This window comes from Scylla paramamosain, chromosome 41, assembly GCF_035594125.1.
Source record: "Scylla paramamosain isolate STU-SP2022 chromosome 41, ASM3559412v1, whole genome shotgun sequence".
Classification (NCBI taxonomy): domain Eukaryota; kingdom Metazoa; phylum Arthropoda; class Malacostraca; order Decapoda; family Portunidae; genus Scylla; species Scylla paramamosain.
The window spans coordinates 11,643,910-11,658,151 of NC_087191.1; the positions used below are offsets into that span (position 1 = coordinate 11,643,910).

General features: G+C 40.2%; 2 protein-coding genes across 2 annotated transcripts; one reads left to right on the forward strand and one right to left on the reverse strand.

Annotated features, from left to right (window-relative positions):
- Window positions 1-616: 616 nt before the first annotated feature.
- On the reverse strand, window positions 617-6,688 carry LOC135093012 (deoxyribose-phosphate aldolase-like). The gene is made up of 7 exons (XM_063991858.1): window positions 6,628-6,688; window positions 5,743-5,892; window positions 5,356-5,547; window positions 4,763-4,897; window positions 4,223-4,464; window positions 3,569-3,678; window positions 617-2,947 (listed from the first exon to the last, which is right to left on the reverse strand). Exons 1-7 carry the CDS (start codon window positions 6,656-6,658, stop codon window positions 2,851-2,853), a joined length of 957 nt encoding a protein of 318 aa, XP_063847928.1. The 5' UTR covers window positions 6,659-6,688; the 3' UTR covers window positions 617-2,850.
- Window positions 6,689-10,383: 3,695 nt separating this feature from the next.
- Window positions 10,384-13,982, forward strand: LOC135093015 (MKRN2 opposite strand protein-like). Its single transcript, XM_063991864.1, has 4 exons — window positions 10,384-10,578; window positions 12,007-12,225; window positions 12,427-12,660; window positions 12,949-13,982. Exons 2-4 carry the CDS (start codon window positions 12,017-12,019, stop codon window positions 13,154-13,156), a joined length of 651 nt encoding a protein of 216 aa, XP_063847934.1. The 5' UTR covers window positions 10,384-10,578; window positions 12,007-12,016; the 3' UTR covers window positions 13,157-13,982.
- Window positions 13,983-14,242: the final 260 nt, after the last annotated feature.

A 14,242-nucleotide genomic window follows, 5' to 3' on the forward strand; every position in this document is an offset into this window, starting at 1 on the left:
CTGAGGTGCACTAATGCTCCAAACTTAAGAATTTCACACAAACAGAAAGATAAGAAGTCTACAAAGGAATTTCATACAAAGATAAGAAGTTCGTGGAAAAGAATTTTGTACGAACAGAAAGATAAGAAGTCCGTACAGAAGAATTTCATACAAACAAAGATAAGAGGCTCGTAAAAAAGAATTTTGTACGAACATAAAGATAAGAAGTCCGTACAAACTCCCTTCACTAAAATTTCCACTATCATGGAATATTTTCTTAGATGTTTGACAGTTCTGCTGATAGATGGCATTAGTGGATGGACTTTTTTTTTTCAGAGAACAAAGGAGGGATGAGATTAAGGCAAGAGAAAAGCAAATACAGAGAGTGGAAGGAAGGATGAGATAAAGGTGAGAGAAAATGAAATACAGAGAGTGGATGGAGGGATGAGATAAAGGTGAGAGAAAAGTAAATACAGAGAATGGAAGGAGGGATGAGATAAAGGGGAGAGAAAAACAAATGGAAAGAATGGAATGGACAAAAAATAGATGAAGTACTGAAGGAATGAGGACAACATCCACAGCCTCCACTTATCATTAATTTTCTAAAGACTAAAATAAGTGGAAAAGAAAATCATCCACAGTTGCATGTATTTCTTTTTACAACATAATAAATGAACTGGAATGTCACAAAATTACGCAAATGGTATGGGAAAAATATATAGATTGAATACTATAAACTTGTTCAAATATATGATACAATTTTAATCATAACCAAAGATAAACCATTTGTATTTTTCTGAGTGGAAGAGACAGACTGTGATCTTTATCTCTGAGAGGCACAGAATTACCCTGTCACGTCTGCCTCTTCATGCCAGACCAACTCAAGTCTTCTTAGTCATTAGAGGACACAATTTTACTCTTAACTCTTCCTGTTCACCAAACTGTGTATCTTCTGCCTGATACAGAATTATACAACACTGAACTCTTGTTTATCCATACTAAAAACTATACATACACAAACAGCTGAGCGACACCAAATGACCTCAACCAAACAACTTCAAAATATAAATCACCAATAAAAACAAGCTTGAAATGGTCCCAAAATGCACCACTTCAACATGCAAACGCTACCCAGAACACCTCGTAGGGGCACCCAACACTGCAGCCTCCCGGACACACCACCAGGCAGGTTACGTAAGACTAAATGAGCAACACGTAATGGTTTGGCACACAGGAACATTACCACAGTCTGCGGCAGTGACTTGTGAAGACTTGCCGGGAATATGCCTTGAATGTTTGCTAGGAATGTGTTGCTACGTGCTCTCATTCTGTAGTTAAGAGGGAGGTGGTGAAAGAAGCCTGGAATTAGATGAGCAAACTGAACAAAGAGGGAGAGGCTTTAAGTGGAAGAGCTATGGAGAAAATACAGTTTGATGAGGAGTAAGCAGGACTTGAGACACTCGGAGATAAAAAAGGACGAGGCATTAAGTTAGAAGAGCATTGGAGAAAAAATTAAGAAGCATGGAACAGGCACAAGAACAAGCCTGGAACAAGAGAAAGAGGAGCTTCAAGAGGAGGAACATTTGGAATAAAGAGGAGGGAAACTGGAGTCGCATAAAGAAGAACACTTAGTGAGTTTAAGGGAAGGAGATGGAAGGTCAGAAAAGCTTAGAGGTCAGGGAAGCCTTGAAGTTAGAAGAGCAAGAGGAAGAGGAACGATGCTGGAGTTAAGCGAAAGAGGAAGAGTATGGAGATAAGAAGGAAGGAGATTGAAGTTTAAAAGAGGCTTTGAGTCATAAGAAGAGGAAGAGTTTGGAGATGAGAAGGAAGAAGCTTGGTGCTGAAAAGAGGCTTGTAGTTAAAAGAGGAAGAGTTTGAAGTTAAGAAGGGACTCGAATTTCAGTATACCCAGCACGAAGGAAGCGCGGAAAACACTAAAGAACAATGCAAGAGAACCTCAAAAAAAAGCAGATAACAGAAGAAAATGCAACATATGGCATATTTAGAACAAAAGGTTATAATACAAGCAACACAAACAAACCATGCAATAAGAGAACCTGAAAATGAGGTGGAGGTAACACAGAATGTAACACAGAACATACCCAGCACAAAATGAGCATGTAACACAAATGCAACACAAAATAACCATGCAAAGAACCAGAATGAGACAAAAAACAAATGCACGTAATTTTAATTAAACAAAAACAAATGGGAATTAAGAAGCAACAATCAAAACTCAACACAAGCAAAAAAAAAGAAAGAGAGAGAAAGAGAGAGAGAACAGCAGGATTAGAATATGACAAACAACAAACCTAGGAAAAGAAAAACGCAAAACAAAAACAAGAAAAGCAGGATTAAGATAGGACAAATATTAAATCTAGTAAAAAAAAAAGAAAACTGGAACAGGAAAAACATAAAAAAGAAAAAAAAAAATGAAAAAAAGGGCAACACACAAAATAACACAGCATAAAAAAACAGAGAGCAAAACAAACACACACACAAACTAACACAGCATTACTAATAAAACTTCACCTGAGAAAAAAAAAAAAAAACTAATCTCTATTAATTTTTATACCAGTCTGTCTGTAAGGTCCCAAGAGGATGGTTATAGAGAACACCTGGGAGGCACAGAGGGACCTTTGTGACCCCAGCAAGGCCAGGCAACACAGGGATGCTGTGGTCATGTTAGCAGCACCCACAACAAAACAAAAATTACAAAAAAAGAAACAGAACAAACTAGATACCACAAACATGTCATAAACACACACACACACACAACCACCCCACAAACAAACAAACAAACACACAAACACTTCAAAAGGACATCACAGCATCAAAACAGCACCACCACCAGCACCACCAGCACCACCACTAGGCCATGGGCAGCTCAGATGAGGCAGCATAACGACCATAGACATAGTGAAACAGCTGCCGTTCAATGTCCCCTAGAAGACCTGAGGCGCCGATCCTGTTGAAGGCGAAAGAAGGGAGGTTATCAACGCAAACGAGTGTCATTATCTAAGTAACTAACACTCCCTTGGGCTTCATGTGGTCTTTCTTCTTTCCCCACAGCTATTTTGAAGTACTCGTATATTGCCTAGAAGTTGCTATATATATTCTTTTAATTTCTTTTTTCTCTTTTTGTTGGTTTATTAAGGTTTTGTTGTCGCGCTGAAGAAGTTAAGGGATGTAAAAGTTAGGTAAGGCAGTGTTTGACAGTGTTTTGTGTCGTTTAAGTGATGTTTGTGATATCCGAGTCTGGTTAGGGTGAGAGGAGATGTCGTTAAGATAAGGAAGTGTTAGTATTTGTTTAATTAAGGGATATTTGGGTTAAATAAGGGTGTTTTAGTGGGATCTGGTAATGCTTGGGGTTGCTTAAGGGACGTTTGTGTATTTCAGTCTGGTTAAGGATACAAGAAGGATGTTAAGAAACAAAACACAAAAAAAGTTGAAAAAAAAAAGTAAAGAAAAATAAAATAATGAACATAAAGATGATTAAGGCCAAAAACACCACATACACACACAAACACACACACACACACACACACACACACACACACACACACACACACACACACACAGGACTCACCTAAACATATGATTGTTGAGCCAGTCGTTGCCAAGCTCCTCCTTGATGAGAATAAGCCACACCAGAGCATCCTTGGCCTGCCTCAGACCCCCGGCAGGCTTGAACCCGACCTGCGGAGTAAAGGGGAGCAATAGGAGGTGATGGAGGCTAGGTTGGGTTCATAGGAAGGACAGAAAAAGAAAAGGGAAAATACTAGGGGAAAATTTATATAGAATGTGATAAAAAAAAAAGAGAAAGAGGTAAAAAAATTCATAGATACATTAATATAAACACAAATAAATAAAGAACAAGAGACAAAGAGATAGAAAGAAACAGAAAATATTCACACACACACACACACACACACACACACACACACACACAAGAAAAAAGAAAACGAGCCAGAGAGAAGAGAGACAGAGACAGGCAGACACAAATATTGAAGAGACCAAGAGAGAAAGACAGAATGACACAGACAATAATCAAACAATAAAATACACACAGACAGACAGACAGACAGACAACCCACCTTGACACCAGTCCTCTGATAAAAACAAACAGACAGACAGACAGGCAAACAGACAGACAACCAACCTTAACCCCAGTCCTCTGATAAAAACAAACAAACAAACAAACAAACAAACAAACAGACAGACAGACAGACAGACAACCCACCTTGATCCCAGTCCTCTGATAAAACTCCCTGATGGCGCGACACATGACCAGGCCGACAGGAAGGATGGCGTTGACACCTTCCTTGCCTGTGGACGTTTTAATGAAGTCTGCCCCGGCCATCATCGCCACCAGGGAGGCTCGGTACACGTTGGTGAGGCTGCCCAACTCCCCCACTGCCAGGATGGCCTTCATGTGGGCCTCCCCACACGCCCCACGCATTGCCACCAGTTCGTCATAGAGGCCTGGATGAAATTTTATTGTTTTTATGTAAGCAGTGATGATCTAAGACTAGCATCAACAATTACATGAAAAAAAGGGGTTTAAAACATAAACAAAACGAACACAAATGAAGCATCAAAATAACCAATCAATCAATCAATCAATCAATAAATAAATAACATCAACAGAGCATAAAATAACAACAGTACACAGGAGTAAGTGAGAATAAGACCAGCCCAGCCATGCCACACACACACACACACACACACACACACACACACACACACACACACACACACACACCCACACTCCAAGCCTTACCCTGCCAGTTTCCACTCAGCACCATCTCTCGGTTGATCACAATGTCTATCTCCTTTGCCCCGTCCGCCACCGTCAGCCGCACCTCCTCCAGGCGGGTCTTGAGGTGGTACTGGCCAGAAGGGAAGCCGGTAGCCACTGTTAACGGGCATACCCATAAAAAAGATAATAATAAAAAAGGAAATAAATAAAATAAAAGGAAAAAATTAGAGGACAGTGGGTTTTGTGGGTTTTAAGTTAGTTCTTATGGGTTTCAGCACTGTTTAGTCTCTCAAATTTTGTCTGTTATACTCAAAAAAACTTCTAAAAGGAGAGAAGTTTCTGTTAAATTTCAAGAAGCATCAAGAAATAGGAGGAATTAACAAAGAGACACATATAACTAAGAGGAACTGTCTGTTGAATTAAAAAAAAATCAGTAAGTGGGAAATATTAGCCTGTTAAGCTCAAAAAAACATCAATGAGTAAATAACAGACTAAAAGCCATTGATGACAGAGAGAAATTTGTCTGTTAAACCCAAAACATCAATGAGAATAAAAACAAAACAAACAAAAAACACATAATACACACACACACACACACACACACACACACTCACCAGCAGCCACAGGGATGTCAGCACCAATCCGTTTAAGTGTGGCCACAGCGCCTGCCACACGAGCTGGGTAGACACACACAGCGCCACACTGCAGGCCACTTTCCTCCATGCCCAGCGCCGCCAGCAGGTCGTGTCGCACTGGGTGGGCCGCCTTGTGACACAGCCGCTCCACGTTGATGTTTGTGTCGTCACCTGGGGGAGAGATGTGTGGTGAGGGTGTGTGGGTGTGGGAGTGGTGGATGGGTGTGTAGATGAGTGGGTAAGACAAGATGGCTGTGTGTATGTTAAGATAGAAAAGGTGTGTGTGTGTGTTAGGTGAAGAACACAGAAGAGGCGACTAAGGGCAAGAATAACAATAACAATACAACCACCACCACCACCACCTACCAGAGAGAGTGGTGAGGTCGATGCAGGTGACGGCCCGCAGCAGCCAGGCGGCCTGCCACTGCTTCTTGACACACCGCCGCGCCCCCAGGGACTCCGCCCGCCGCTTCACGGATGGCAGGTTGATGCGCACGCCATGCACCCACGCCAGGTCTGGGGGTCAAGAGCAATGCAGCCCCCTGTTAGGTTAGGTTATATGGGGGACTGAAGGGGTTGCTGGTCCCTCTTGGTTAGGTTAGGGGAGATCCTGGGGGTGTAGCCTCTCCCTGCTAGGTTAGGTTGGGTTTGGGATCCCATATTTTAGTCATATTTGCTCCCCCCAGCCAGAAAATTTCCGAAAAAGAATGACAACCCCGTAGACTTTTCTCGAAGGCCAAATTTCATTGTTTTGTGTTCTCCTGCCGAACATCCTGTCCCCCGTCAGGCCCCGCGCGTGTTGGGGGTGGGGAGGGACGACACAAGAATATATAAGGAGGTGATATTGGTATGAATTACGCTGTGGGCCGGAACAAAAGGCCCACATCACCTACAATGAGGTGACAATCCTAAAAAAAAAAAAAAAAAAAAAAAAAAAAAAAAAAAAAAAAAAAAAAAAAAATACCAGTAATTATGATTGAACACATGGATAAACATAACACCAATAACAAACACTCAATATCCATCACCAGTGCATCGGAACATAATGATAATAAAGAAAACAAGAATCTGCCATTTCTTTACATAACACGAATAAAACCTAGCCACTACCAGCCCTTCATATCACTTATAACACCCATCTACGCCTATGTCATCAGCCTATGTGAAGCACAGGCACGCTGTACGTCTATATACAACATTAAATGAACAAATCCTGGCTATATAGAAGTGTGAGAGGTCAAAATGTCTCACCCAGGGGCATTCCGGTGTTCCTTCCCTCCATGTTTACATCAGCTGGTGGAAGTCCGGAAGATGAGTGAGCGTCGCGGGAAAACTTCAAACCATATTACCGATATATATATATATATATATATATATATATATATATATATATATATATATATATATATATATATATATATATATATATACACACACACCCTCCCAAACACTGCTACACCCTCCCAAACACTGCCACACCCTCCAAAACATTGCCACACCTTCCCAAACACTGTCACACTCTCCCAAACACTGCCACACCCTCCCAAACACTGCCACACCCTCTGAAACACTACCACAACCTCCCAAACACTGCCACACCCTCCCAAAGACCCCAAAACACCCAAACAGACCTTAAACTTTTGCTACGTTCCTTCTTGACCATCGACAAACAGACATACACAGCACTGCCAAGACGTCTGCATATGTTCTATTCCCAGGCCTACACCCGCTCACTGGGGGAGGCGGCGCAGGTAAGGGCTGACAGCGCACTGCAAACATGTTCTTTTAAATCCTCCTCCCCATCTTTCACTGCAAGATTAGGTTGGGTTAGATTAAGTTAGGTAAAGGTTAGGTGAGGTTAGGTTAGGGATGATTTAACAGAGCAAAATAAAGAAAGAAAGATGAAGAAAAGGAAGGAAAAGAGAATGAAATGAAAGAATAAATTAATTAGGTGTTTTATTTACTTTTAATTAATGACTAATGTTTTAAGAATATTTGAGTGAATTTAAAAGAAAACTGAAAATTAAAGAAAAATCTCTCTCTCTCTCTCTCTAAGGAAACAAAAATTTTATAAACACAACAACAACAACAACTACTACTACTACTACTACTACTCACCCCGGAGTAGGCTGGGGTGTGGGGTAGGGCAGGTAGACTGAGTTGATTTAATGTTTTTTTTTTTTCGTTTTTTTTTTATTTTTTGTTATGTGCTTATGCTTAATTTATATTTTATCACCATCTGTACACTAAAAGACAGAGCAACACACACACACACACACACACACACACACACACACACACACACACTCCATCACCATATGTGTAATGAAAGAAAGGGCAACTCTCTCTCACACACACACACACACACACACACACACACACACACACACACACAAACACACTGCATAAGCATATGTACAACGAAAGACAATTCAACGCACACACACACACACACACACACACACTGCATAAGCATATGTACAACGAAAGACAAGGCAACACACACACACACACACACACACACACACACACACACACACACACACACACACACACACACACCTTGAAATACCTTGAAAAAAAAAAAACACTGAATATTTACTGTAAGGGAGTGGAAGGGAGTTAGGGAAGGTACCACTCTGAAAACGTCACGGCTGGGGGGGGACTTGTGACGTCACGGCTGGGGGTTGATGACGTCACAGCGGCCATTATTTACGTACGTACGTATTTCATTTTAAAAATGACCCCTCTAAAAAACGCAGCTAGACAGGAATGCTTTATAAATTCAGACTTGCCACACATTTTAACTAAGGCCAAAAATAACAACACATTTCAAAACGCAGTAGTATTAAAGATATCTAAAAAGAAGTATCTGGAAACTGTTGCAATTTTCACCCCATTTAAAATCATTCAAATGTCCACCCATTCTGGCTTAAACATAACGGAAAACACTTTAAAAAATCTGAACTATTTTTTAAAACCATTTAAAGTGAGCTACTAGCCCAAATAAAAAAAAATACCGAAATAAAATTCAATATTATTGGAAGTTGAACACGAATAAAAACAAGTGTACGGTGCACGCATTTCACTGAGCGGGACGGCAACACACTTAAAAAAACAAAAACTATTTTTTAAAACCAATAAGAACCTAGTACAGGCTGAAATAAAACATTTAGTTTTGGGACCGTGAAAATATACGCCGAAAACGGCCCTCTTATTTACACAAAAACAACGCCAAAATCACCACTTTTCACGCAACACACGCGCTCAAATAACTTAAAAAACAACGAAATATTTTTACAAACCATAAAATCTTAGCTACAACACGAAATAAAATACTTCGGAAATCAAAAAAAATACTGGAACCGGAGGGGGCTGGGGAGCCTTATCCAAGATGGCGGTCGAGGGGGGGCCAGTGGAAGGGACGACCAACCCTTCTCACTCATTTAAACCCTCACCAAACTTAAACTAAGTAATGGCAGGTATATCTAATGAGCGGATATTAAAGCTTGGTCATGTGGCTCCGCTTTGAGACAGTATTGGTTTAAAACACACACAGGTAAGATATATAATGGCTGATAAATAGAGACCACCCAGATTGTTTACATTTTCATTAAGTTAAATATTACGGTTTTTAACAACGAGACGAGGCTGACACAGGGATATATTGTGCTGGAGGTTAGGTGAGATGCGTTAAAATGAGTTAAAACCGTGGATTGTTCAGTTATTCATTAAAAAGTTACGTTAAGTTACCTAAATTTATTCTAACACTTCCTGACCTTACCTTCCCTGTGGTGGTGATGTACCTTCCTGCCTCCTCGTCACTATGGCTGGCTGTCTAGCACCTTCTCACAGCCAAACTTTTCTTTATTTTGCTTGTTTTCACCCACTGCTGCCTTCGGGTGTCCACTGCTAGAGCCCACGTCTTCCTCATTACCAACTAAAGAAGGTTTAACTCATGGGTAAGCCTTGGCAGCCACTGTGTAGGCGTGCTTACACACACACACAAAAAAAAAAAAAAAAAACACAAATTCTGTCAGGCTGGGAGTTGAAACAGACCGGTACTAACACCACCCATAGACCCGACACACCGACCGATTAACTTGTCAGGCAGCAGGCACGCACACTCTCCCCCTCACATGGTCACCTCAGTACTGGCTGGCGCAAGTCCTCACCAGAGTTGCCAGATTGTTTTGGCCATATTATCATACTACACAGGTTGAAATTATTGTATTTCTGGTAAAATTATCGTACATATGTAATTATTCCAAATATTATGCAAAATTGCCACGTTCCAAATACAGCAGAATTTAGGTTTTATATATATCTATATCTATCTATCTATCTATCTATTTATCTATCTATCTATCTATCTATCTATCTATATATATATATATATATATATATATATATATATATATATATATATATATAGAGAGAGAGAGAGAGAGAGAGAGAGAGAGAGAGAGAGAGAGAGAGAGAGAGAGAGAGAGAGAGAGAGAGAGAGAGAGAGAGAGAGAGAGAGAGAGAGGTGTGTGTGTGTGTGTGTGTGTGTGTGTGTGTGATGAAAAAAACAACAATGCCCTTAACAAACAAAACACTTTCCTAAATACATATCATTAATAATTGGAGAAAAACTACAGGACACTTCGTTAAGTTGTTTACTTACTATGTAGGAGATTACTGGTCTTGTTCTTCTATCTATCTATCTATATATATATATATATATATATATATATATATATATATATATATATATATATATATATATATATATATATATATATATATATATATATATATATATATATATATATATATATATATATATATATATAAAACCTAAATTGTGCTGTATTAGGAAAGTGGCAGTTTTGCATAATATTTGGAATAATTACAATGTACGATGATTTTACCAGAAATACAATAATTTCAACCTGTGTAGTACGATAATATGGCCAAAACAATCTGGCAACGCTGTACAGTAACTCGCAGCATCTTTTCAGCAGTGCTCCCTCAACCATCTCATGGGAAGGTTATTGCGCTCCTCTTCTCCTCGCCCCACACAGAAAGACCTAAATCTGGGTCCTCTTCACACCAGCGTTGTGAGTCAGACTGTTGCGAAGGAGGAACAAGACAACGGGGAATAAACAAAGGAAGGAGAAATACAGGATTGGTATCTTTTCGGGGTTAAATTTCAAGGTAAGGTTGTTTCAGGTATTGCTGTTGTCGTTGTTATTGTTGTTGCTGGTGTTAATATTATTATTATTATTATTATTGTTATTATTATTATTATTATTATTATTATTATTATTATTATTATTATTGTTGTTGTTGTTGTTTTTGGTTTGCAATTAAAGTTACTAGTCTGTTCTTTTATTATTAGAGAAAAATATTACTACTACTACTACTACTACTATATTATCACCACCACTACCACAGCCACCACTACTACTACTACTACTACTACTACTACTATACCACCACCACCACCAGTACCACTACTGCAGTCATCACACACACACACACACACACACACAGACACAGACAAACACACACACACGCACACACACATATACTTTCACTCGCTTTCTCTGCACGCCCCATTGACCACGCTCTTTCATTTTCTTTAATGTTCTTTCTTTAATTTTATCTTTATTTTCTTATATTTCTCTCTCTTTCGTTTCTCTTTACTTTCTCTCTTTCTTTGTGTTTCTCCAGTTTTCTCTATTTAATTCTCTCGTTTTCTTTCACTGGAGAGAGAGAGAGAGAGAGAGAGAGAGAGAGAGAGAGAGAGAGAGAGAGAGAGAGAGAGAGAGAGAAAGGAAGGTTGGGGGTTTATGTCTCGCCAGATTTCACTCCTTTCTCCGTCTGGGTAGAGAGAGAGAGAGAGAGAGAGAGAGAGAGAGAGAGAGAGAGAGAGAGAGAGAGAGAGAGAGAGAGAGAGAGAATCACCAGTCCTTTTCGTATAGTTTCATAATTAATGATACGAAAGAGGGAGATAAATGAATAAATAAACAAAGAAAGAAAGAATAATAAATAAAAACGATAAATATGTACGCTGATCTTTACTTTCACTCACTTTGTCCTTCCAGACCCGTCCAGCTCCTTTTCCAGACCTTTCCAGTATTTACATTCCGTTTACCTAACAGTTTACACCATCAAATAAATTCTACCCCTTCCAGCCCCCTTCCAGACCCATCCAGTATTCTTATTTCATCTATTTAACTGTTTCCAGAGTCTACGGTCATTTCTCTTCCTTTCAGATCCATCCAATCCCTTTCCAGACCCTTTCAGTATTCTTAACTAATTTATATAAGTGTTTCCAGCATCAAAAATCACTTCTCTTCCTTCCAGTCCCTTTCCAGTCCCTTCTAGTATTCTTACTCCATTTATTTAATTCATTCTAGCATCTAATTCCTTCTCCGAGCCCCACAGAACCCTCCAGTCTCTTTCCAGACCCTTCCAGCATCCATAGTCCATGAATTTAACTCACTCCAGCATCAAGTCCCTTTTCTCAGCCTTCCAAAACCATCCAGACTCATCCAGACCTCTCACTGTTAAAATCCCGCATCTTACACCCTTCCAGACGCATCCACACTCTTACAGACCCTCCTTTCTCCCTTCCAGACCCGCCACCATGAACCTAGACCCCGGAATTGTGTGTTTCCAGCACTGCGAGGGCCGGTTCTTCTGCTTCACCCTCCCGTCTCGCTGTCCTATGTGCGGGGCTGACCTTACCACGCAGCCCCTCGCCTCGCCGCCCTTCCGAGTCCCCTATCCCTTTGTTAGAGCGTCTCAAGCCCCCTGCTGCCTCGTGATCAAGCCCACTAGAGGGGATTTCTTGCAGTGAGTAGCCTAATGGGTCTTCTTGTATTGCTATAGGGTATTAAAGCTACCCTCTAATTTATATATAACACCTCCTCCTTCTGTTTATCTATTATTTATCTATCCATCTATTTATTAATTACCAGATCAGATTTATTCATTATTAGATAATTTAAAAGTCTTCACATCTATTTCACTTAACCCTCCCTTCATCTTCTACAGCGACTACAGGAGCAGCCAGGACCTTCATATAGGCGTGACAGACAGCGAAGGACAAGTGTATGAATATGATTGTGAAGGGCTGCATAATGATTACACAGCCTCATGGACACAAGCCCTCGCAGTCCCCATTATCCGTGACCCTACAGCCCCTGACCGCCTTGATGCTGTCTGGAAGGAGTATTGGAACTTCAGCCTGCATACACTGGCCGAGGATAGCGCGTGGACTTCTGAAAGGTAGGTTTTTTTATCTTTTTTTTTTCTTTCAGTCGCGCTGTCTCATCCTGGATCTCCTCTCCCTCCCTCCTTACATCATCATTCTTTCCCTCTTTCCCTTCCTCTTTCACTCCTTTTGTCTCATTTTCCCTCCTTTCCTCGCTTCTTACGTCTTTTTTTTTTTTCCTTTCCTTTCCTCATTACGTCTCATCTTTCCTCCTTCCTTCCTTCGTTACGTCTCTTCTTCCCTCCATATCTGCTCCACTTCCTCCTTTCCTTCATCTCACCCTCTTCCCTCCACCCACACAGATACAGCGAGGACTCCCACAACTGCTATTCTTTCGTCCTCGCCTTCCTGCAGGCCCTCGCGCCCCCCGGCCTCGAAGTTAAGGGCCTCACCAAGACCTCCCTTTGCGCGAGGTTGCTCCTCCCCCACACGGCCCCCGCGGCACGGTACATCTCTCTGTACCGTAAGATTAAGAAAGACGGTCACCTTTCTGCTCCGCGCCTCCCCTAATACTGACTCCACCACCTCGTCCGTTAATGTGGCGTGTCTAGGCTTGTGTGTTTGTGTGTGTGTGTGTGTGTGTGTGCTTTCCTTTCTTCTCTCTCTCTCTCTCTCTCTTTCTCTTTTTTTTTTCGTGTTCATGTTTGTGTTTGTTTTCTTTCTCTCTTTATTTATTTATTTATTTATTTTTAGCGTGTTTGGTTATGCATTGTCTCCGTTTGTGTTTAAATTGCGTGTTGTTTTGTTGTTTTTGTTGTCTTTATTATTGATTGTTTTTTTTTCTGATTTATTTATTGTATGTTATGCTTTTTTTCCGTTTTCTTTTTGCTGGTTGTCCGTTTTATGTGTCACTATTTTATTTTTCTGTCCTCGCCGTCTGTGTCAGTCTGTCTGTCTGTCTTTGTGTACCTGGGAAATGGAAAAGACAGGAAAAGGTGAATTACAAACGAATTATCTTCCGTACTCTTGCGGCTTTTGAGAAATGGGAGTGTAATAGTTATGTTTTACGTGTATAAGTAATGTATTAGTGGATGTGTAGTGTGTATATAGAGGTACTGAATGTTTGTCTGTCTGTCTGTTTGTCTGTCTGATTACTCCTTTCGTTTTGTCTGTCTGTCTTTTCTTCTCTTCTTTCCTTCTCTTCTTACTTCTCTTCTGTATTCCCTTATTTCCTTCTTGTCTTTCTTTCTGTTCTTCTTCACTTCATCTTTTTTTTTATTCGTTTTCCTCCAAGAGATTATTATTGTCATTATCATTATTATCTTCTTTGCTGTTTTTCATCCTAAGTTCACATGTTTTGATCTAAGTTGTCCTTTAATAAACTTGAGAATGTCCACGAATTTTTTTTTTTTCTTTTTCATTATTGTTTTTGTTCTTGCTCTTCAGTGATAATTCCTTCTCTTCTTCCAATCTTCTTGCTCTTCCTCCTCTTCTTCTTTTAATCTTCCTTCAGTAAACATCTCGTCCTCTTTCAACAACAAACAACAACAAACAACAACAACAACAACAACAACAACAATGCCAATTAAACAATGAACAGCCGGAGTATAAAAATTTATTCTCTTTTTGCAATAAATAGACAAATATAGACCCCCC